The sequence below is a fragment of the Astyanax mexicanus genome, chromosome 24 (genome assembly GCF_023375975.1).
Source record: "Astyanax mexicanus isolate ESR-SI-001 chromosome 24, AstMex3_surface, whole genome shotgun sequence".
In the NCBI taxonomy this organism is placed as follows: Eukaryota; Metazoa; Chordata; class Actinopteri; order Characiformes; family Acestrorhamphidae; genus Astyanax; species Astyanax mexicanus.
In genome coordinates this window covers 8,735,047-8,756,210 of record NC_064431.1, presented here as the reverse complement: position 1 = coordinate 8,756,210, position 21,164 = coordinate 8,735,047, and the positions used below count along the sequence as shown (strand labels likewise).

At 37.4% G+C, this 21,164-nt stretch overlaps 1 protein-coding gene across 4 annotated transcripts in view; it reads right to left on the bottom strand.

Annotated features, from left to right (window-relative positions):
• The window catches only part of arhgef10la (Rho guanine nucleotide exchange factor (GEF) 10-like a), a 288,915-nt gene that overhangs the window by 6,292 nt on the left and 261,459 nt on the right, over positions 1 to 21,164 (bottom strand). For all 4 annotated transcript variants that reach the window (XM_049471703.1, XM_049471702.1, XM_022682351.2 and 1 more), the window contains 2 exons: positions 12,140 to 12,311; positions 575 to 697 (listed from right to left, as the gene is read on the bottom strand). In XM_049471703.1, coding sequence (XP_049327660.1) covers positions 575 to 697; positions 12,140 to 12,311 — 295 coding nt within the window. The remainder of the gene's footprint in view (positions 1 to 574; positions 698 to 12,139; positions 12,312 to 21,164) is intronic.

Sequence of the window (21,164 nt, the reverse complement as noted above, 5' to 3'; positions counted from 1 at the left end):
AGAGTATTTTGGTTTGTTTAACACTTTTAAGTTACTACATGATTCTTTATCTGTTCCTTCATATCAGTTATGTTGTACTGCTCTTAATTCACATTATCATTCTGCTATAGCAAAACTTGCACTCTGGACTTCATATTGCTTCTACCTGCCTACTCTCCCTATTTATTTTATTTGTGTATTCTTCCTTATCTATTTTGTTCTATTCTATTTTTATTGTGTTCTTTTATTTTGTTATCTTATTTTATCTATATTATCTATTTTAACAGCTTTTGGGTGTAAACTGGATCATGAGATCACAATTTTGTTCCACCTCATGTACCACATGTGATGCAAATGACAAAGTGTCCGTAAATCCTTGAATAGTCTGGATATGTTTAGTATTCAATTACAATAGAGGAGATGTAGTCCAGACTTTTGGTTGGTACTGTATTTATACTAGATTATAATGCATTTTTTCTACTTTTTTTAAGAGACACAGCTGGATCTGGCGGATCATGTTGAACCTTGGCGGCTCCCTTTACACCGTTTGGACTTTTTCTACAGCACTTTCTTCTCTGACAGTGTATGACAGTACCTGTTATCTTGGGAATTCCCTCCAGTTTCGGCACAGGCAGAGTGATGATGATTCCCTGAGCCGTTCCCACCCACAACAGCCCCTGGCAGATTAGGAGACTGGTCACCCTCATGCTCTTCTGACCTAGAAAAAGAAATGCAAACACTCTGTTGGTGGAAAGAAATCTCACTGCTGTCTGGAAGATACAGCTGACGGCTTTATCCTGTGCTCCTGTTGAAGAAACGGTATCTGCTTTACTCCGCACTGACCGGCTTTTGTTTTTGCAGGCAGCAACTTCTTTTCCCCTCCAGTGGGAAATTGATTGAGAACAAAAGTGTGCTTTTCCCCATTTAAACAGAGCCTGTATCTGCTGTGGCTGGCATTGTGGCTCTGCACAGATAGGAAATCCTGTTCTCAACTGATTATGCACCTTTGGCCTGTACACTGTATTATTCAGCAGACTGATTATAATGACATTTTGCATTGTTTATTCCTTGTTCAGGCCCACTAAGCCTTAAGCCATGGAAAAGCATGGAAGCATTAGGCAATTACTTGCACAAGGTGCACTTTGTGTTGTGACGGTTCTCTTCATGCTGCTTTAAATCAAAGGCTTTATTCCATAGATTCCTGGAAACCAACTTAATCTTGAACTCTAGAATTGCAACTGCTTCATTAACCGAAGAAGTAAAAGACTACTAAGTACACTTCTACGCCAAGACTACGTGGTGGTTGTAAGTCGTGCTCAAATTATAGTGTGTTCCTCGCACAAGCACGCAACCAGAGAGCCTCTAATTGATTCTTTTTCACAGCATGTTGTGGTTGGATAGTGATGTGTAAATGAAGCATTTCCAGTACGCTAGTTAGTCAGCAGGAGAGCATAGAAGGTCAGGGAAGAGCATTAGCAGAGAAATGGCACTAGCAGGAGTCCCATCTTATAAATGTCAGCTGTCCAGTTCACATGTACCTCTTTATACAACTGCGCTCGAGAGTAAGCACAACACTCGCTGTACAAGATACAATGCTATGACTACATGCAACTTCTTGTGGCTATGGGAACAGAGCCGAGATCCAAGATCCAGTTCCCTGGGCTACTGGAAGAAAAGAACAGCTTAACATCAAGTAGAATTGCATATTTCAAAAAGTAGTCTACTGCAGGAACAAGATATGAAGCTCAGAACCAAGATTTAACATAATCTATGGGATCTGGCCCGAAATAAATTTTTCTCTATGATATTTGGCTAAGATCTTCTAAAGTTTGACTTCTTGCACCCTAAGAAAATGGCTATTAAAGTGAGTAGCAAGTGAGAAGTTGCTCCAGAACTTTTCTGAAACTTCATACTTGTGTACTGTGTTAGAAACTGTCATATCACAGTGTCCGATGGGAGCTATTTACGAAAATGTGGATATTGGAGAATGTATCAGCTGAAGTGGAACTTTTGGGACCAAAAGACCACTGATTACCTCCTTTTCTAGAATTCAATCTACTGGCAAATTAAAATCTTGCCACAGTCCTTTGGGTACCATGGTTGGTCTGAAACGTCAAACTTTTAATTTTTGCCCAAACTGAAATAGCCAAAAAAAGGTGCTTTGGACCCTTGTTTGGACAAAAGGAACACAATTTGGTTCACCCAAAATGAGCAGTCTCAGTCAAAACAACTTTTGTTGACACTGTCGAATGGTTCAGACTTTAGACCAATTTGAGGCAGGCTATCATTACTCATTAAACAGCAAAATAAGAAAATGAATCTGTGTTTGACTTCCATTTGCATGTACATGCATCACCCAGCAGTATGGAAAGATACGGAAGATTTACTGTTTTAAATGTAACTGTAGATTAACCAATATTTAGGGGTAATTGGAATTTAAGAGTAATCTGTTGTGCTTGTTCTGCTGCATGACTTGCATGCACATGAAGGGGAGTCCATTTCTTTTAGTGGGGGCAGAATTCAGCACAGCATTTGGAAAGGCAAGTTCTCCAACGTACAACCTTTTATGAATCAATCAATGTCAGGTAGCCCAACATGTTTGATGATGACAAAACTATGCAAAGTTCACCAAACCTAATTACTTGACTTGAATACCTTATTGTATATTTATATTTAACATAAAATGTTAATACAATTTGGAAAAGAGGCTGTAATTACTTTGTGTGTGACCCACTGTGTGGTTTTTGTTATAGATAAACGGTCCAGAGTCAAGTTGGTAAAGAGTTTACACTTCTGCCTATAATCAGGTTAAAGTTGTTAAATATCTTAGATTTTCTGTGACTGAAGTCGGATATGATACATAATACATAATACACTACAAGACTTTTGCTACGACTGTCAGTCCCAACTGCACCAGAGTCTGCAAATTTGTGCAATGGAACGCCAGCATTAGCAGAGGTGACCAAGTGACCAATGAATCTGTGTGTAGAGGCACTATTAGCATCACATGACCATAAGACCTGCTTTCACAGTGTGGGGTGAAATTTCTTACGATGCCAGATTACCATTGGTCTTTATTACAGGCATTCTACCAGCCCAACTTTCTGTTAATGAGTTCCTTTAAGCAGTGGCCCTAACTTTTCTAAACACACGCTCCAGGACAATGCTTATCCACGTACCGCTGTCCTCTTAAGAGCATGCCTTAAAGACACACAGATACTATGCCAAGGCCAGCTGTATCACCAGACCAGCCCCTTATTGTAAATGTGTGGGCTGGTGTTGGGCATGCTATTAACATTCCCTGAACCCCTGCCTCAAAATCAGCAGGAACTACCTGGGAATATTAAAGATGCATGGGATGGATTATCACTCCATTATCAGACTTCATTAGGAACGTCTACAACTCCAAACTATGATGCCTGACATGTTAACATTGTTCACACATGTTCTGAACATATAGCTCAATAAATATAAAGTGAAGAATTGCCCATATCATCTGTTGTAACTTTTATCTTTCTTCTGAATAGCCTTGCAATCCAATATATATAATACTTTATTCTGGGCACAACTATGTTTGCAACTATACTTTTCACTGTACTCCTCAGTAAGATCAACTGCACGATATGCTCAATAGCCGCCTGGTTGCAAGGCTTCTCAAATAACCCTCGAATATAAAAACTGGCCTTATCTTCTTTAAGTGTCTTCTCAAATCTAACAGCAACCTTGATCAGAAAAGTTCTTTCTTCTGCAGTTGTAAAGCGTTCTGTGCTTTTACTTTTTTGTGTGTGTTCTTTGTTTTGCTAGAAGCTTAATAGGACTTGGCTGAGGCTGAAGACCTGTTGACAGTAACCCTCTCTGGCCAGTCGTTGAAGTCTGTTTTACTGTTTCTCTTCTTTTTCTCACACCCTCTTCTAGTTTCTTCTCTGCAGTCTGCTTGATCACCATCGCGTACGACACTTCGAGCTTTCTCTTGCCCGGAATTGGACACAGCAGACGAGCCGGAGCGAGCAGCATTAGAAAGTCTGAGCAGAGCTCTGAGGAGAGCGCTGAGGTGTAGCGAGAGTCAGAGTCCAGGGTTTCTTTTTATAGAGGTCGGGGAACAGAACGTGAGCCTAAACCAAAGTGACAATGTGCCGCATATATGTGTGCGAATGTTTGCGAAGGGCGCTTCTCTGTGGCTGCGCTTACGTAATGAGTGTTTACAAAAGCCCCCTACTGCTGAAAAACGGAGAGAACATGCTAGGGTTGAGTGATAAATTTTTAATCTATTGGAGAATGAAGAACAGAGCGAGGAGAGATGTCTGGAGCTGTTGGCAAAAAATATAAAAGAAGAAAAGAGAAAAGCCTAAGAGGGCAAGAGGGAAATAAAGAGAGAGAAAATGGGGGATAAAGGGAGGATAAATAAAGAGAAGAGAGATGGAGCAATTGGGCGTAGTGCAGGAAAAAAAAAAAAAAAAAAAAAAAGAAGAGATGCGAGAAGGCAAAGCTGGCATATTACCAACGTGCCAGGGATGCATGAGTCAAGACAAGAGGGTTTCCATAGCAACCTCTGGAATGGAAAGCTTTGTCTCCAGCATTGTGCCTTCCTTCCTCCATGACTTTTCCTTTTCATTAATTCCTCCCTCTAACCCTGAGGCTCCATTACTGCTCTTTGGGGTCCTAAGATAGCCACTTATTCACGATCCGTCCTCGGAGAGCTAGTCCGCAGGAACCGTTCCAACAAAAACAGAAGACTTCTGTGTGGAGGGAGGGAACTGCAGTTGCTTAATTGCTGCCCTTTCATTGCTCTTGTACAATAAGGCCCTTGAAAAAAAGAACAAAATGGAACAAAAGAGTGGGGGAGAGATTGTGGTCGTAGTCGAACGCAGAAGATATGTTTTTTTGTCCGCTAACAACTCAAACACAAAAGGGCTAGTCGTCTTGTACATTAGCACCGACTCGAAGACAGATACTATTTGGAGAAGAGGCATTAGCAGGACTCTACCATAATAGCTGGAAGGATAATCTACCAGCCTCGTCAACAAGTGTTCCAGGCATATGACGACACTATTTGAAAGGGTTGGACTGTCACCTGTTAAACAACAGCAGAAGAAAAATAACCGGTGTTGTCTTCTCAAATCCAACAGAATCCAATTAACATGCAGAAAATACTTTTTCCTCGTCTGTTAACAATTTAAATACAAAAGGCTTAGTCTTCTTGTACATTAGCAAGATAAATAAGATTTGGGACTTAGGCCCTGTACCACAATCGGGGGGATAAGCTACATCAAGTCTCATCTACAAGTGTCCCAGGCATAGAATGACACTCTTTTCGATTTTCCAGACTTGGAGACCAGTTCCAGGAAGCTTACAGGAAGCAGGTTAATGTCACCTGATAAAGAATAGAAGAAGAAAAAGAAATGGTGTTGTGTTCTTACAGACCTACTGTGCACTTCAGAAAGATCATTTGCTAGACGAACTCTACAGCTGCCTTTTTACAAGACCTCTCAGACAGCCCTTGACCAAAGGAACTTCTTCTCAAAGTGTCTTTTCGAAGCCAAACATAACGGAGAAAATACATTTTCTTTGTATGTTAACAATTTAAATAAGAAAGTTTTAGTCTTCCTGTACATTAGCACAAACTAAAAACATAAATACAATTTAAAGTGGAGGCCCTGTACTGTAATAGCGGGGGAAAAGCAACAAGTCTTATATTCAAGTGTCTCAGGCATAGGACGACACTATTTTGGATGTTTCAACTTTGAGACAAATTGCAGGAGGCTTAAAAAAGTCAGGCTACTGTTACTTGTTAAACAATTGAAGAAGAAAAAGAACTAGTCTTGTGTTTTACAGCCCTACTCTACACTTCAGAAAGATCAACTGCAAGACAAAATCTACAGCCTCCTGATTGCAAGACCTCTCAGACAACCGTCAACCAAAGAAAGTAGCCTTTCTCTTCTCAAAGTGTCTTCTCAAATCCAACAGAAACCAATCAGAATGCAGGAAATACCTTTTCCTTTTCTGCTAACAACTAAAATACAAAAGGCATAGTTGTTTGGTACATGGTACAAGACAAAATCTACAGCCTCCTGGTTGCTAGACCTCTCAGACAACCTTTGATCTTCTCAAATCCAACCTAAAACAATCAAAATGCAGAAAGTACATTTTCCTTGTCTGATAATGACTTAAAAAAGGCTTAGTCTTCTTGTACATTAGCACTGACTCAAAGAGAAGTACCAAAGGAAGCAGCCTTTCTCTTATCAGTGTCTTTCCGAATCCAACAGAAACCAATTTAAATGCAGAAAATACATTTTCCTTGTCTGCTAACAACTAAAATAAAATACAAAAGGCATAGTCGTTTTGTACATTAACACAAACAACGCCTATTATGGTAACCATAATAGCAGTAAAATTGTCCCAGACATAGAATTACACTATTTTGAATGTTTTAGACTTTAAGACCAATAACAGAAAGCTTAAAGGAGTCAGGCTGCTGTTACCTGTTAAACAATAGAAGAAGAAAAAGAACTGATATTGAGATCAACTGCAAAGCAAACACTGCAGCCTGTCAAACCATTCATGACCAACCCTTGGGACTGGCCTTTCTCTTCTCAAATCCACCAAACTAATTAGAATACAGAACATTTTGAAATGTTTAATTATCCGCTAAAAACCTTAAATACAAAAGGGTCAGTTGTCTTGTACATTAGCACTGACTGGAAGACAAATACTATTTGGAGTAGAGGCATTAGCAGCACTTTACCATAATAGCCGAGGATAAGCTACCAGCCTCGTCTACAAGCGTCCCAGGCATAAGAAGACACTATTAGTGATCAAGCATAAGCAGCGATGTTAAGGCACGGATTATGTGCGGTGTCGCCGCTGTACTCGACCTGGGTGCAGGGCAGTTCGTGACGGATTAATACGTTAATACTCTTTTTTTCTGTTTCTGGAGTATTTGAAGTGGCAGTACGTTCCAGCTTTTTGTAAAGCCACTGCCAGACTTCCTACATATTCATATCCTGACCCTCCCAATGCACAATTCTTCAGCCCGTTGACTAGGGATGGATTTCTGACGCATAATAATTACTCCCTACCTCCAGTGAGATGTGCTGCTTTCTAATTTTAAAATTTTGCGCCCCGTCTGCCTCATTATGAGTGTATCAACATGACTGCCCACACACTGCCACTGTGGACTCAATCTGTATTTCACAAGGTTTTTTTTCCCTAATAAACATCCTTTCTCCTCCCTTTATAACTTTGTTTAATTATTATGCTTAGTTATAAATTGGGGGAATAAATATTGTCACACAAATTACTAAAGACACTCAAGACTGTACTATAAAAACTGTAGATCTACCATTATTACGGAAAAGTTAATGTTTTAAACCAGGGGTATCCAAACTTTTTTTGTTGGGGGCCAGAAGTAGAAATATATTTGAAGTCACGGGCCACAGACTCTGTAATAAAACAAATAATGAAATATACCACTTTAAATAATTCCTTTTTCCTGATTAGTTAATTTACACACCATTTTACTTGACTAACTATCTTTATCTTTGACAGTGTTGTGTAAACTAAGATTTTTCAAATTGATTTTTAATTTCATGATGTCTCTTAATATTATAAATATTAATATTATTTAGACTCTTTGGTCTGTTTTTCTGTGCTAGAAATGCGCACCCTCTCCGCTTTTAGACTCTTTGGCCTGTTTTTCTGCGCTAGAAATGCGCACCCTCTCCGCTTTTAGACTCTTTGGCCCGTTTTTATGGCTAGAAATGCGCACCCTCTCCTCTTTTAGACTCTTTGCCGCATTTTTCTGTGCTAGAAATGCACACTCTCTCCGCTTTTAGACTCTTTGGCCTGTTTTTCTGTGCTATAAATGCGTACCCTCTCCGCTTTTAGATTCTTTTGCCCCGTTTTTCTGTGCTAGAAATGCGCACCCTCTCCACTTTTAGATTCTTTTGCCCCGTTTTTCTGCCCTAGAAATGCGCACCCTTTCCGCTTTTAGACTCTTTGGCCCGTTTTTCTGTGCTAGAAATGCGCACCCTCTCCGCTTTTAGACTCTTTGGCTCGTTTCTGACACCTAGCGTTCAAACTTTGAATCTCACATTATAAAAACCTGCTTAACAGCGGGCCAACTTTCATTCTATTTCTAAAATACCTCACGGGTCATTCCATAAAAGTAAACGGGCCGTAGTTTGGACACCCCTGTTTTAAACCTTTTATTTAATATTTATTTTATTTAATTTGTTATCATTGTTATTGTATAATTTTATCAGTTGCTTTTATTTATTATTATTATTATTATTATTATTATTATTTATTTTTTTTCTCTCTTTTTTTTTGGCTGTTTTTAAAGCAATGTTGCAGCTCCTTAATTTGCTTTGTGATTTTTCATATGGCCCTCCATAGTTTCATCCATTAACATTCCAAAGTGCTCTTTCAGATGCTCTTTAAGAGTGTAAATGAGGTTTTAAAAGAGTGCCAAACCTGTAAGCACTGGCAAAGGTGCTATGTACTGGATGCTAAGAAGACTCAAATGCACAGGCGTTAATGTTCACTGCCAGCTGCACCTAGTCACAAACTAAGTGTAAATTACATCTTTAAGTCTGCAGTTCTTTAAATGAGTCAATCGGTCATTACATCTAGCAAGCTTTATTAGCAATGAAGGAAAATCCTAGCTGCTTCTTTAAGGTAATAGAAAAAAAAACCCTTAATGGCTCTGAGAATACTAATGAAATAGTGGACCTCTCGAACAACAGTGAAGCAGCTCTTTCAAAATGAATGAATACATAACATATAGTAAATGGAGTGAATGTGTAAGTCTATTCACAACTGGATTGTCATCTGCAACACCTCAGTGCAATGGTGCATACTGCAGCTTTGCCATTCTGCATGTTGCATTTGGACAATACATGATCACACAATTGATGCCTATTAGAACTCGTAGTCTACTCAAGCCAGGGATGAAATTATATTCTAATAAAAACGCATGTATTGTAATATCATATGTCAGGGTTATGTTATAAAGTGGCATCTACCGTATACCATTATATTTACCTTAATTTATTAAAAAAGTCTATATTCATACAGCAGGCTCCTTTTTTTTAGAATGTATGACTTCCTTATACATTTTTCATAATGTTTCAATATACAACCCTTTTTCTATCCAGTAAAATAAATTATTTACACTCTGAAAATTTGAGGGCTTTGGAGATTCATACAGGACATTTGGAGAAACTGTCCAATCTCTACTCCACTTAGAAAGTTCAGATTTGTAAGAGGAATCAACCACCAACTTCTTAAATAAAAAAAATAGACAAAGAAACTTGATAATTGTAATAAAATAAAACGTTTGGAGAACATGAACTCTTTGATTTGTATTCAGGAAAATATTGATTTTAAAATGAATGTAGGAAAGTTTAGGAAAGTGCCACGTTTATGATTTTTATTCATTGTATTTTAACAGTTGCAGATTTACTTTTCTTACTCTAGTTCATTTGAAGAAAAAAAAAACATATTTCAAAAAGAAGCATAACACGTCCGTTTATGCAAGTATTAAAAAAGGTCTCCTCAACCTTTTATTGCAAGGTAGTAGAGTATAGGGGTGGGCGACATGGCTCTAAAATAATATCACAATATTTCATGCTATTTTCACGATAACGATACTTTTGGCGATATGTCAAAACACTAAATTAGAAAAAATATTTAGAATTTTATTATTGCATGCAATATGATATGGCTAACTAAGATTTAAAAAAATAATAATTTGATCAGATTTGTAACAGTAGTCAATAATCCAGAATGTCATGATAATAATAATAATGCACTCTAAATATCTCCATATATTCAGAATTATAATATAAAATAAATGATCCTGGACAGATATAACCTGTCTCTAGTTGATATATAATGGAAAATGAGAACAGTGTGAATTTTTCTTTTGCTAAAAACGGCAAAAAAGTAGTACCCTGATGTGATAATTAGGGGTGGGTGAAGTGTCACGATATTTCAGGGTATAATATCGTTCACGATATTCAAAATATTTGGCGATATTATCACGTATGATACGATATGGCACACCTGTAGTACAGTACGTAGATGTGGTTCATACAGAGAAAAAAATGTTGAGAAGAAAATTGTTGCACCCAGAAAAAAAGTGTTGGAATGCAATGCTTATCAGAAGATTATATAGTGCCTTCGTTGATGCACACTGGTGAGACGTGGCAGCCAATCACACATAGTGTACGTTTAACTGGAAACTACCAGCACTGAAGAATGGGCTCAGGACATGCATATGTAATCCAATGTAGCTGATCTCCATGTTTTTGGGCTCCACTCAGACTGAGGACCATAGGACCCGAGTGCTGGGAGGTGAACGTGCTGATCATTAAGTCACTGTGCTGCCCAGTTTACCAGGAAAAATTCATTTACTGGGAGGGATTGGAAGGGAGTGTTCATCCTGCTTTCAGTAGCATCCCACACATTTCAAACATTTTTAAACTGAGATAGGTCTGGTGATACAGATGTCATGCCACAGCACATGTGTCTTTAAGGCAAGCTCTTGAAAGGGCAGTAGTATTTGGAGGAACATTGTCCTGTTGGAATAGTGTACATTGAGAAAAGGTAGAGCTGTTAACAGTATGACTGTTTACAAACACTGTCACTTTAAACTGCACTGAGACACTTTATCTTTACTGCTCTAATTCCATTATAATGTTGCTGCTACCTGTCTACTCTGCCTACTATTTTTATTTATTTTTTGTGTATTTATCTTTATCTATTATGTTATATTCTATTTTTATTGTATTGTTTTATTTTGTTATCTTATTTTATCTATATATCTATTTTAATAACAGGTCTTGGGTGTAAACTGGATCGTGAGTTCACAATTTCGTTCCACCTCATGTACCACATGTGATGCAAATGACAATAAAATCTCCTTGAATCCTTATTGTGTCTGTAATACAGACCAAATGTCATCTGGCATCGTATGAAATTGCACCCCACATAGCTCTAAATGATGCAAAAGTTGTAATGTATGCAGACGACACAACTGTGTATGCATCTGCAAAAACACTAGTAGGTCTGACAGAGACATTAAATAATGTGTTACAAGAAATAGAGGGTTGGGTAAAACAAAATAAACTGGTCCTTAATTTATGTAAAACTAAAAGTATTTTATTTAGTTCCAAACATTTCTTAAAGCATGATCCAGTGCTTCAGCTTTCTATTGATAAAATACCCATTGAACAGGTAAACGAAACAAAGTTTACACTGGTTAAAAGTTGAGGATAAACTGAAGGCGTCTCTATTAATGTCAACATGGTCAATTTTAAATAATAAAATTCCGCAGAAACAATTCCTTTTTTTCTGTAAAACGTCTAACACTCATATTTATAAGACGAGATCTGCAGTGGAGGGGCGATTTGTTGTACCCAGGGCTAATACGAATTCCAACTTTTATAACTGAAACAAATTCTAAGATCACCTTCAAAACACGTGTAAAGAAGTATTTGGTGAAGATTTATTGTCTTAGATAATTGTTTTTTTTTTTTTTTTAGTTTGGCATTCATGTATTATTCTACATTATCTGTGACAATGTCTATTTTTTATATATGGTTCTTTTGTTGTGTTCTTTCCTTGTTTAAGCCTTTGTAGGTGGACTTGATATAACTTTGATAGAATTATTTATTGTTATTGCTATAGGCATTGTGTTTTACTGTTGTAGTTGTTATTGTTGTTGTTATTATTGTTATCATTATTATTATTTTCAGCAGGACCCCAGGAAGAATAGCAGGGCATCTGCCCAAGCTAATGGGGATCCACTAAATAAAAAAATAAATAATCACCATGACACCATGCCGTCTGGCCATAGTACACATGACAACAAACCGTGCCTTTGTTATTTGCATTCTTATAATAAAAATACAAAAACTTCCATTTTCTTCTTTAACAGTTTTTTTGTGAACTCACTTCATAATTCTTAGAAGTAAACATCTATATATTGTGTTTTTCTACAAAGCATTATTCACATCCATTTCTTTGACATTTTAGTTACATGATTGAATGTATTTGGGCAGCCAGATGGAAACCGGGTCATTCTAAATATACATGCTGGTACTTGGTGCTATTTTATGCCTCTGCAGTGGGAAAGTGAGGATTGCGGTTCACTCACTGGGGTTGTGGAAGGTGGCGCGGGTGGAGATGTTGATCTCCTGAAGGTGTTCCAGTGTCTCAGTGTGGAACAGGCGAATGCAGGAGCCCTCGGAGAACGCCATCCACACTCCTCCACCAGCCCGCACCATGTGGGCAACGCTCACCATCGGGTCAGAGTGGACCTCGAGCCTCTGAGAGCGAGAGAGAGGGGAAGAGACGGCAAAATACGTTGTTAGGAAAAAAAAAAGTAATATGATGTAACCATGGAAACAGAAAAGCTAGAAATGATGAAGTTTTATTTAATGGGCTAGAATGAACACTAATGTCAGGGAAAGTGAAGTGCCATGAGTTACAGCTTTCACTGCAACACCAGGCTTCTGGATACTAATTCTGGCATAATGTCCATTATCTAATATTAAGGTCAGCTTAGTCCTTCAGTCTGATCTGCACCACTACCCAAAGACACATTAATGCACAATTACAGTACATGTATTTGCTGAATTTAATAGAATGGTAAATGTGTCATAAAAAGTGGCATATACATACTTATAACACAAACTACATGATATGTACAGTATATTCTGTACTTCACGTAATTTAGATACATTGATAGATACAAAAATACATATTGTGCATACAAAATAGAATAATCTCTCTCTCTCTCTCTCTCTCTCTCTCTCTTTCTAATTCTCTTGTATTTGTAGGAAAAGACAGCGAACAGAGCACTGGCACCAGTCCCATTACACCAGTGTTAATTTCTTTAAAGAATAATTTGCATCATAGTTTTCGTCAACAAATCTTTTTTTTTTCAAGACAAAAATGAGACAATAACTAAATAAAAAAACAGCATTAAAAAAATAAAAGCGAGACGAAATTAACTGACATTTTTGTCAGCAAATAAAAACTAGACGAAAATGTTTGGCAGGGACGACATCCAATCAGAGCTGATAATAATAGAGAATAGTATTAATTAGGACTGTTTAGAGAAGTTCATTTATTTTCACTTCTCACAAGAGTTTTATTAAAAAAACAAAACAAAAAGCAAAGTCAATTTCCATCCATTTATTCAGTCATAGCATTAAATGAAAAATCCATTATATAAAATATACATTTATCCACTTTTCCTAGAATCATAATTTACGGGTTGATGTCAGTTTCCTGATTCACTCGGGTTTTGTTTTCTTTTATTGGCTAATGCAGGCAACAGTTTCATGTGCAGCATGCATATGCAACTTAAAGTAATCAGCTGTATTTCAAGTGCCTTTTACCTTAAAATATAATCCCCAAATCAGGAAATGTTTGGACAAAATGGAAGATGCACAGTGTTTCTTACATTTGCTTTGCCTTTTATTTGATTGCAGATCGTATTAACCCAAAATATTGCATGCTTAACTGCTCAACTTTCATTTATTAAGATACTGTATATCCAAAAGTTAAGACAGAGCATTTACCACTTTGAAAGTTGCCTTTTCTTGTCAGCACAAACCAACATTTAGTTCTACTTAACGTGATTTTAAAATCAGCTGAACAAAAAATATTTAATGGCACTTTAAACTATTGCAAACCATTTGGCTAATACTATTAAGCTTTTGTTAAAAGTTGGTCTAACTAAAAAAAAATGTAGTTGAATGCTAGTTGTGAAAGATGCACATGCTCAGTGGAACGGGGTCTACTGAACAATTCTGCAGGGTTATCATCTGATGCTGGTCACGCAGTTGGTTTTGTGTTTACTACAGCCAATTTGAGGACCTTTCCCACTGGCTCCTGGCAATATATATATTGCATATTGGGCATGTCCTTCCACCCAGGCTGTCTTCACTTGGGATTTATATAATATGTGTTATATAATAGGTAACTACCTGGATTCAGTGTTGAAGGCAATAAGAGCAAGTTGCTGTATTCTATGTTGCTGAATATGACAATATACTGGCTTGCAATTCTGCAAGCTTATATGACTGACAATAAATACAGATATAGAACAGACATAGGTTCCCATAGGTTGCTAACTTAAATGAATGAAAAATATAGTGTCATGCTCACTATAGGGGTTTGATTAATATAAAACATGTCATTGACACAACTCAATTTTTGAAGTTGATCCTAAAGGACAGTCAGCAGAACTTACCATACACATTTCATATATAACTTAAATGCGGCTAATTTAAAAACAAAGTGACATAGGATGGTGAGACTTATAGATATGAAAATGAATCACCTGCACTAAAGATTAAGCCAGCTCAGTTTCCGTAAAGTTTTCTTCTGCAGCCAAGCTGTTGTAATATGTTTATGTAATATGTAATATGTATAGAACCTTGGACAGTACACAGCAGGATTAGTCGGCAGACTTTGTCTGAGGGAGGAATCTGTACCTGCTGTCCTGTGGCAAGTCAGCAGATAAGGAAGATGTAAGTAAGTAGCTTGGTAAATGCTTGGTATAAAAAATGACGTGGCCAGCAACTGCAACTTTTATTTGCAGAAAAGTGACTTAAAGGGCTCATTCTGAGAGGAATTGAAACTGGCAAGAATAGAGCTGATCTCGGAATCCCTTCATGTGAGAGGGATTTTGTTTAAAGAAATTCATGAACATGTTTTGTATAGCCCATAAACCTATTCCAACCAGTGTAAAAAGAGGTATTATATGTCACCTTTAAATACAGATGAGCAACAACTGAAGTAATGTTAAGTAATGTTAGATGTTAGGCTGTTGGTTAAGCTATTGCAGTGTGATAGCTGTTAATTTACCTATAGAACAAATCACTATAAAATATCATTATAATATTTGCCACGCCCCCCAGTCCAACTCTACACAACAGTCTGTATTATTTGAGCAGGATTAACAGGCTAAAGAAACACTGTTTTAATAATTCTGTTCAGTTCGGAATGCAATCGTTACCCTCTAGAATGCACTCTCTCTTTCGCAATGAGACATTATCTATTAGAAGAAGAAAAAAGCAGCATCTTTGGAAAAAGGTCCAATACTTTCCAGCAGTGCAGAGAAAAAAACATTACATTAATGTCGCCTTTCCCATTAATGTTAATTCATTTTAGCCAGCGGTTACGCACTGCAACGGTAATGGGTAAAAAAAAAAAAAAAGGCCAGAGTGATCCTGAGACCAATGAGAATCAACAAGCGAGCAAAATGAGGAAGCAGTTTGATACAGAACTCAATAGGGCATAACAAAAACAGCTCTCTCTAGCTGTAGCTCTCTTGCTCATTCACTCCCTCTCTCCCTCTCTCTCTCCCTCTCTCTCTCTCTCTCTTTCTCTCTCTCTTTCTCTCTCTCTAATTCTCTTGTATTTGTAGGACAAGACAGCGGACAGAGCACTGGCACCAGTCCCATTACACCAGTGTTAATTTCGTTAGAATAATTTTCCTCATAATTTTCGTCAACAAAGCTTTTTTTCAAGACAAAAATGAGACGATAACTAAATAAAAAACAGCATAAAAAAATAAAAGCCAGACGAAATTAACTGACATTTTCGTCAGCATATAAAAACGAGACGAAAATGTTTGGCAGGGACGACATCCAATCAGATCTGATTAAGTTTTATGAAAGTTAAGGACCAGTTATGAAGAGATCCAATCATTACTACTTTAGCGAAGGTGGAGAGGCGGGACAAGCGGGGTAGTCATCCAATCAGTACCTGTTTCTTCTGCAGAAGCACAGCTGCGGTCAGATACAAAACCCGGAAGGAAAGACTCGCCTGTGAACTGTCGTCACTAACGGGGCTCGGCTGAAAGTTAACTCCACAGTGTCAGCAGCAGAGAGAAAGGGAGGAGAGACCAAACATATTTTTCCTTTGACGTAGCGAAAAACAAGACGTGTAAAAACTGTGTGGATCTCCATGCAGAGATCAGCGTTTTAATGCTAATGTTATTTCATGAGCTGATGTTCTGTTTAACTCTACACTTCTCTTCTGTAAAGTTAATGTTTCTAATACAGAACTCACTCATTAAGATCAGATCATATGTTTAGTTCCACAGTGGGAAACATATAGCTGGTGTTAAAGCAGGAACAGGTCAGAAAGAAAAAAAGATGTAGTGAAAATATAACAATAAAAATAAGTTAATTTGTTAATCCAAAAGTCTGTGTAAAGTTCCTTACAGCACTTTCTCATAAGTTTCTCACTTTAACTAGTTTAGTTCATCCTGAGAGTGTCTCTACAGGACAGTGTGTAATTGTGTGTTTTTAAGCTCATTTATAGACTGTAGCTCCAGTAGGTGTGCTGGGTTACTGTTGGAGATAAAACTAGATCCTTTAAAAGCTGTTTTTGCGTCTACAGCTCTGTTCAAACTGTAATTTAACCATTCAACTGCTTTATGACCTGATTTCTAGAACAAAATTTTAAATGTAAAATACTTATAGTCACATACCCACAATAATAATATTATATTATTACATTAAAACATATATAAATGTATAAACATATTTCACATTTAAACAGTGACAATAGTACACAACTGGCTAATAAATGTTTAATGTTTCGACTAAATTGACTGTAGTTTCAGTCGACTATATTCCTATGATATTTAGTCGACTAAAACAATATCTATTGTTGACTTCCTTCTCCCATTAAAGGTTTCTTCATGTTGTTTTTAATAGGTTGCTCTTTTACAGTATTCTTGAGTTGGGAGGGGACTAAATATTCCTTTTTAATGATAAAGGGTCCAGTCAATGAACGGAAATGGTACAAATGCAGAATTTTGCAGTAAACTTTTTTCTTTTTAACTTTAATTGTATCATATATTAGTATATGGTAAAAGTATACTGTAAAAATGGATATAAATAAACTAAATAATATACTCAAACACATAGAACTTAATTCATTTGCATTAATCAGGATAGAAAAACATACATTTCCAAATGTTCTGTGCTTTTAAACAATCTTACCAGAGAGGTCTTTAAATCCACAAATCTCCAACATTTACAGAATGTCACTTTAAAGCAGCAATTCATTAATATGTTGTTCTTTTAAATTGAAAGCAGTAGTGTTCTTGAGTTGGGAGAGCACAAACTATCCTGGTGTCCTGGCACCACCATCACAGCTACATCTATAATATTAATTCCAGAAACAGGGTGGTCTGGTTGCTTTGTTAAATGTAATTGAAGCATGATGTAACAGTACTGCATAAATTAGTGAAATGAACAAACAATAAACATTAACCTGTATTAAAAGTACTTGGAATTACACATTCTCACCAGAGATGTCTCTAAATCCTCACATCCTCAAAAAAGACCATTTTAAGGGAACAGGTCCTTTTTTCTTTCTAGTTTCTAGTACTACTAGCTAAGGCTGGGGGATATGGGCCTAAGATAATATCCCGATATTTCATGTTAATTTTGCGATAACGATACTCTTGGCGAAATGACAAAACTCTAAATTGAAAAAAAAAATATTTAAAGAATACACTACTGTAACAATATATAATAGAATAATAATAGAATACACTATTCTATTATTGCATATGATATAATATGGCACACCCCTAACTAAAATATTTTAAAAATACAAAGTTGTATTAGATTTGTAACTGAAGTCAATGACCCAGAATGTAATGATACAAATAATGCACTCCAAATAGCTCCATATACCCAGGATTAAAGTAAAATAAATAATACTGGACAGATATAATCTGTCTCTATTAGATATGTAATGGGAAATGAGACCAGTGTGATTTTTTTTTTCTTTTGCTAAAAACAGTAAAAAAAAAAAAAAAGAAAAAAAGAAAAAGAAAAAGTAGTACCTTGACGTGATAATTAGGGGTGGGTGATATGGCATGATATTTCAGGGTAAAATATTGTTCAAGATATTCAAAATTGTTGGCAATATTATCATGTACGATACGATATGGAACAACCCTTCTACTAGTACTAGTAATCCTGAGTCAGGATGGGACAAATACTCTCATTACATTTACAGCATTTTTGTATCCCGAGTGAAGGTTATTCCTATTACAAAGATAGGCCAATGTAGTGTTAGGAGTCTTTTTCCCCAAGGTCTATATTTGGTTTACCATAGCATAGTTAACTTGACCTGAAATTGAACCCCAGTCATCTACATGGTTGCTCACTGGCAGGCGGTGGTGTTATCCACTGCACCACACCAACACTTTGTTCCACTTTATTATTAGCATTGACATCATAACACAACCATTCCTGCCATGCATAATGTATTTATTCTAAAAACAGAGTGGTCTGGTAGGTTTGTTGAATGTAATTGTTCTCTATATGACAGTATGTCAAAAAATAAAATATAGAATAAACTGAATTTGTAATTTACATACTCTGTGCACTTACACATTCTCACCAGAGAGGTCGCTAAATCCCCAAATCCCCCAAACGTACAGACAGACGCTTTAAAATCCTCTCTGAACAGCAGGTCTTCCACCCTGCTCTGAGTCTGTGTCAGACATCATGAATCAGAGTCAGAGTTTGCAGAGTGAACGCAGGAGTGTAAATGAGGTGCTGTTAAGACTGGCTAAGGGCTTGTTTACGTGAACCGGTTCCGTGGTGCGAGTGCCTCTACATCATATTACTGCCGGAAGCCCGAGCGGCTGGACTCGGGTCATTTTCACTTTATTGGAAAGCAGTCCTCATCTCTGCAAGACCTCCCACTAATGATCCGCCAACCATGCTGGTGCCAATTTAAGGACGTTTGACTCATATTCTTCGCCGCATCGCGCCGTGCGCTGCTGTAAACACACCAAAAACTTTCAGTGCAGTGCGAAGTTATTGAGATGATTTATGACTTTAGATAGTAATAGGGATGAGAATATGGTTTAAGGCAGTGAGAGGAATGGAAATCAAGCCACTGAGAGGGCAATTTAGCCTGGCTGTGTTCTGTTCAAAAGCTTCATACACAGCTGGCCATTAGATGCGCTTTGTATTCAAAATCTCAAGCAGGAAGTTATTGTTTTTTTATTTTTTTTTAACTAGGCCAGACTGTGCTATACTGGTGTGGACCATTAAATAAATAAATACATTTAAAAAAAAATAGGGTATGTAGTTTTCTCTACATGATTCATATACCCAAATATCAGGCTCCTAGTGTTTGAACATATTTCTAAAACTATAACTCCATTCCATGCATTTTCACTAAGCTTTGAGTCTGCATTTACACTGGCAGGCGATATGAAGCTTGTGTCGCTCCATGCTTGTGTCAAGTGGGCGTGTAGCATGCTAGCAAACTACCCATCTCTTCTTTCTCCTAAGCTTTATTTTTCTCTCTGTGTTTGTGCAGAAATACAGCATATAAAACATAAAATGCAGAAACAGCAGTATAATCATCTCTGCTACGTTCAATTCCTCACCGCTGGGGATTTGAACAAAGTACGGTGGAAATTAAAACCCTCCCAAAAAACTTAAATGTTGTTTACCAGCGTCATATATAATTGGCATGAAGTTGAGAAAGTTTCTAGCTCTGACGCTGTGCCTCTTTTCACCATCTAGTGGCTACATATCACATCGTCCAATAGGAAATGAACGGTTGCCTGCCAGCGCACAACATCATCAGTGACCCCTCACATCCTCACTGTGGACTGTTTTCCCTGCTGGCTTCTGGAAAAAGATACAGGAGTATGTGGTGCAGGACCACCAGGTTCTGTAACAATTTTTTCCCCCAAGCCATTAGATTGTTAAACTCCTAAAACCTTGGTCAATTTAAGAAAACTCTGAGCCATATGCCAAACTGAGTACTAGTTATTTACTTTTACATACTTTTACATATTTCTAACTTCACAAGTCACTTTATTTATAGATATTTATGCTACTATCATAGAGGTTGCGGGCGAGTCAATGCAATGAAATTTCGTTCTTAAATATCACACACAGCAAACAAGCTTATGTCTACCCTCTCAACTCTCAAACTATTGCCTTCCACAACCAACCTCACTCCTTCTTAGCCACAATCACTGACTAGATCTCTCAGCCACTTCTGACAGTTCCTTCTGCACTCGTTTTGCCTATTTAGCATAGCTTTATTATTGCCAACCTGTTGCATACTAAGCATTCTTTCCTGTATTTTGTAAGCCTAATATTAAACTCTGCCTGTTTACTATTGTTACAAATAGTTTTGTCTGTTCGGTTTGATTGCTTCTTTGACTTTTGATACTGCTCATCATTATATTTTATGTCTTTGGAACAACAACCAGTTGTTACACTAATACAATTAAGGCTATCAAAACAGACATGGGGCATTCATAGTTGTGTACAATTCTGCACCCTAAAATGCTTCAAGTGTCTGGCATAGACTTTTTGTTTGAGAAAATATTGGGCTCTGAGTGGTCCAGCAGACTAGGGCACTACCACTGTGATCAGTGGATCGCCAGTTCGAATACTGGATCATGCTGCTTGCCATCAGCAGCCGAAGTCTGAGAGAACACAACTGACCTTACTCTCTTTCTGGGTGGTTAGATGACACTCTCTCTCCACATCACTCCCAAGAGTGAGCTCAGTCAGCACAGGAATCTGTGAGCTGATGTATCAGAGCTGGGTCACTGCGCTTTTCTCCAAGCTTGCTGGCTACTGGGTGATGCTACATCAGCTAACAGTTGGAAAAGAGGCGTAATCTGACTTTACATGTACTGGAGGAGGCATGTTCTAGTCTCCACCCTCCTAGTGTTGGGGCTCTAGTGAGTAGGTTGGGTAATAAGCCTTCCAAATTGGGGAATAAATTGGATACATTTATAGTGGAAGAAATTGGTAAAATAAGGTCACTTATTCTTTATGGAATGAATATTGGTTCTTTTTTGGTCTATAATCTTTATATTGTTAAAAATAATTGTTCTGTTTTTTAGAAAGGTTCAGCGCTTTCTGGGAACCACCACACCACAATCCCCAGCACCTTATTATTGGTCACGCAGGGCATCATGCAGAGCAAATATGAGCAGCCTTACGCATGAATATGTGTCTGCTGGAAGTCTTTGTATTTGCAGCAGGTACACAGGCCACACAGCACACGAGTCTCAATGACTTGAGAAGCGACGTCTTCAATTAAAGAGTGACTCATAGCAAAAGCTTCTCCCTGGTGCCTCGGAAAACAAT